This window comes from Notothenia coriiceps, unplaced genomic scaffold, assembly GCF_000735185.1.
Source record: "Notothenia coriiceps isolate Sejong01 unplaced genomic scaffold, NC01 NC01_scaffold00028954, whole genome shotgun sequence".
Taxonomy (NCBI): Eukaryota; Metazoa; Chordata; class Actinopteri; order Perciformes; family Nototheniidae; genus Notothenia; species Notothenia coriiceps.
The window spans coordinates 47-3,519 of record NW_011361655.1 but is presented as its reverse complement, the minus strand read 5'-3'; the positions used below and the strand labels follow the sequence as shown (position 1 = coordinate 3,519).

General features: G+C 39.6%; 1 protein-coding gene across 1 annotated transcript; it reads left to right on the top strand.

The window, feature by feature from the left end:
* The first annotated feature begins 404 nt into the window (after positions 1 to 404).
* Positions 405 to 1,890, top strand: LOC104958538 (NADH dehydrogenase [ubiquinone] 1 alpha subcomplex subunit 9, mitochondrial-like). Its single transcript, XM_010786280.1, has 3 exons — positions 405 to 522; positions 796 to 872; positions 1,766 to 1,890. The coding sequence occupies exons 1-3, from the start codon at positions 427 to 429 to the stop codon at positions 1,863 to 1,865; spliced, it is 273 nt and encodes a 90-aa protein (XP_010784582.1). The 5' UTR covers positions 405 to 426; the 3' UTR covers positions 1,866 to 1,890.
* Positions 1,891 to 3,473: the final 1,583 nt, after the last annotated feature.

Here is a 3,473-nt window from a genome sequence, read left to right as displayed (position 1 = left end):
AGGGGAAGCAGCAGGCGGTTAGAGAAATGAGAACTCCTCTCCTCTGAGCGGTCATTTTAAAGAGACGTCCATTAATGATGAGGGCTGCTGTGCCTCCTGTCATCATTAATGGACGTCTCTTTAAAATGACCGCTCAGAGGAGAGGAGTTCTCATTTCTCTAACCGCCTGCTGCTTCCCCTCCTCTCTCCTCGGTTCCCCTCATCAGTCCTCCGCTCGCATCTCCTGTGGGCGGGACTAAGTCTTGAGGAGGGGAAATTAGAGAAATGAGAAAGGGCTTCTGAGTAATGAGAAACGGGTCTTTTTTTTCTAAAATGCTCTAACACTCCTTCTACGAACACAGGTATATACACTATATTTAAAAAAACAAGTTGGACCACTTGTTTGACAGTGGGAGTAGACGTTTGAAGAGTTTAACTCCAAATGCTATGTGTTTCTTCAAATCTTTTTCAGATATGCGTTGGTTTGGGAATGCTATTCCACTCATATCCCGGGGGAAGAAGACCGTGAAGCAGCCTGTTTATGTACGTTTATTTAAAGCAATACCCCTTCTGAAATCTATCCCTTTATCACACATTTAAATATCCAGAAATTGCTTAGCAGCTGAGTCTCTGTGAAGCTCCTGACTTCAGGTTAAGTTGGCTTAAGACAGAAGGAATTTCACAAGGAGCATCACTGTATTGCTCCCATTGATTCTATTCTATCCATCTCTATTGTTTGTCTTAAGGAAACGATACACAGTGAATAACTCTAAATGTTCAAACAATCCTGGCTTAACCATCTCTTTCCTCCTGCAGGTGGTGGATGTGGCCAAGGCCATTGTCAATGCTATCAGAGACCCGGATGCTAATGGAAAGACCTACGCTTTAGTTGGGTAGGTGGTGGTCAGCCCTTAAATAATCCCTTTGTTTGAAAACCTTTCCCTGGGAGTAGAGCAGTCATGAAATTCTACAATCATAACACAAAACACACATTATTTACAGATTTTAATTCATGGCAAGATCAATCAGCCATTATAACCATTCTTTGTACTGGTCCAAGAAAGTGTAACAAAAAAAAAAACACTTCATTGTAGTCCTTAAAGTTTAATGCATCAAAACATTTCCTGGGTCTGAATGGCTGCATTGCACAGAAATACATGTTTTTATTGTATTTTTAATAGTAGGAAAATAGGAATCCTACAAAAGTATAACTTTTTAGTCTTGGGAGGAAAGAAAAGACAGAACCCTGAACAAATACCCTGTTCAGACATGGCCTTCACATGTGTCTGAGGTGATCCCATCAAAAGTGGTACCAAGATGCATTGAGATCCGATTGCTGCCTGCCTGCTCTTATCCCTACTGTAGCTCTCTTGCACAGGCAGCAATGAGAGGCTCTGAGGTCCCCGAGTGCCATGGGAAAAAGTTATGATTTTAGCTTCATAAAATGTACCTAAAAGCTGAACATATGACACGTATACAGCCGTCGCATGTAGAAAAGAAGGTTTAATCATACTGAACAATGTGTATTCTGAAATGTATACAGTCAATTGACAAAAGCAATTCTGTTTTCTTTATGCAAACGGATAATGTTAATTTGCAATAAAGTGGAAAAAAGCATTCCGATCATCTGTATGGAGGACATTGGGTGCATAGAAAAATGGAACACCTTTTGTCTACATATCTTGTCGTCTATAGTTCATGACCTGTATCTGTGTCGGCAAAGACTAACATGGAAATGAATCTCTTCCTTAACCTGTTTTCTTCCTCCTTTTATCCTGGTTTCTAGTCCAAACCGTTACCTCCTGCATGACCTGGTGGAGTACATCTTCGCAGTGGCACACAAACGTTTTGTGGCCTACCCCCTGCCCCGCCCACTATACCAGTAAGTGCTTTATATAAGAAAACTAATCATTTTTTTAAACTAACTCAACCAAACCAAAAGGTATTGACACACATGTTTCTAGAGGTTTATTTTTTCTCATTTCAAATTCTCAGTGATGCAAACTTGTCACCTTTCGTCTTCCTGCCTGTCGGCTCTGCTCATGGATGTATAATAAGGCTCTGCTGCTCCGAGATGATGGTCTAGCTTCAGCAGCTACATTACCTATGGGTGCGTTCGTTAATATTAACTGTGCGTCTGGAGTCACTGTGGCACGCTGGTGAACAGCTGTTAGAACGGGCCGTTCAGGTGTTCAGAGCAGAGCTCCCTGTCGTAGCGGCAGAGCGTGATGTGAACTGAAAAGTTTTTCTGTGGCAATATTATTTAAGGAATCGTTGAGCTAGCTAGCTAGCTAGCATACATTGTCACTATCTGCTAACGTTAGCTTTAGCCTTCTATTTCTAATAGTTTTTTTCATAGGCTATAAACAGAGGTGGTATATTAGGGCCGGGACTCGATTAAAAAAATTAATCTAATTAATTACAGGCTTTGTAATTCATTAATCGCAATTAATCGCATTTTTAATCACATAAATATTTGACCTGAGAACAGTGACAAGCAATTTTTTTCACATGGATTTTAGTATACCATTGAATAATGACTGAATACATAAGCTTAAGCAACAAAACATTGTTTATTTTTTTCAAGGTGGTACTTAACAAAGACCAACAGAAAAGTGCAATTTTTGCCATAAAGTGTAGCAATAGCATATTTAGGAATATAGTACATTTCAGAGATTCAGTAGGTATACCTTCTGTAAACTATAACACTTTGTTTTTTAAGTAAAACACAATACTTTCAAGTACATTCAGAAGATTGGAAACCCTGACTATTAGAAAACATCTCTCTGTTGCTTCAGAGGCCATAACAGACTTTGTTGATTTACCAACAGTTGATTTAAAAAATCTAATCAATTTCAGTCCAACTCTCTCAATAACCTTGGCCAAAACAATAAACAGTTCAACATAAAGTGCCAGTTGCACCAACAACGTAATAAATAGTTCAACATAAAGTGTACTGTACCATTTAAAATAAAATAAAAAAGTGCCAGTGATTGACCTCAATCCCTCCTATTCTTCCAATATCCTGATGAAAAATAAAATCTCTCTGTTGCATAGGCCACTGTTTGATCAACGCGAATTGGGTGTGGGTCCTTGTACTCCGAGTCGGGCTAACGTCCACGCTAGCTTCCACTAGCGCTATAGTTTTGCATTGAGGTGATACTTGAGGCTTGATGTGCTGCGGTGATACGCAAATTCCTTTTTGCATAATTTGCAAACAACCGTGCTCTTATCGATGCTTCCATCCGTCCGTTTTTTAAAACAAAATGTCCCATCCACGGGGCCAACCAAAGCGGTCTCATCAGCTTTTCGTTCATGTTTGACTATTGTTCACTGTGGTTTGTTGTTGTTGAAGTCATGAACGTTAGTTGGTGCTCCAGTATAATCGGTACCCCTGAAACTCATCCAGTGAGAAACGTTCCGCGGTGCAAAAATAAGTGCGATTAAAATGCGTTAATTTTTTAACGCGTTAATTTTTGTGTAATTAATTAATC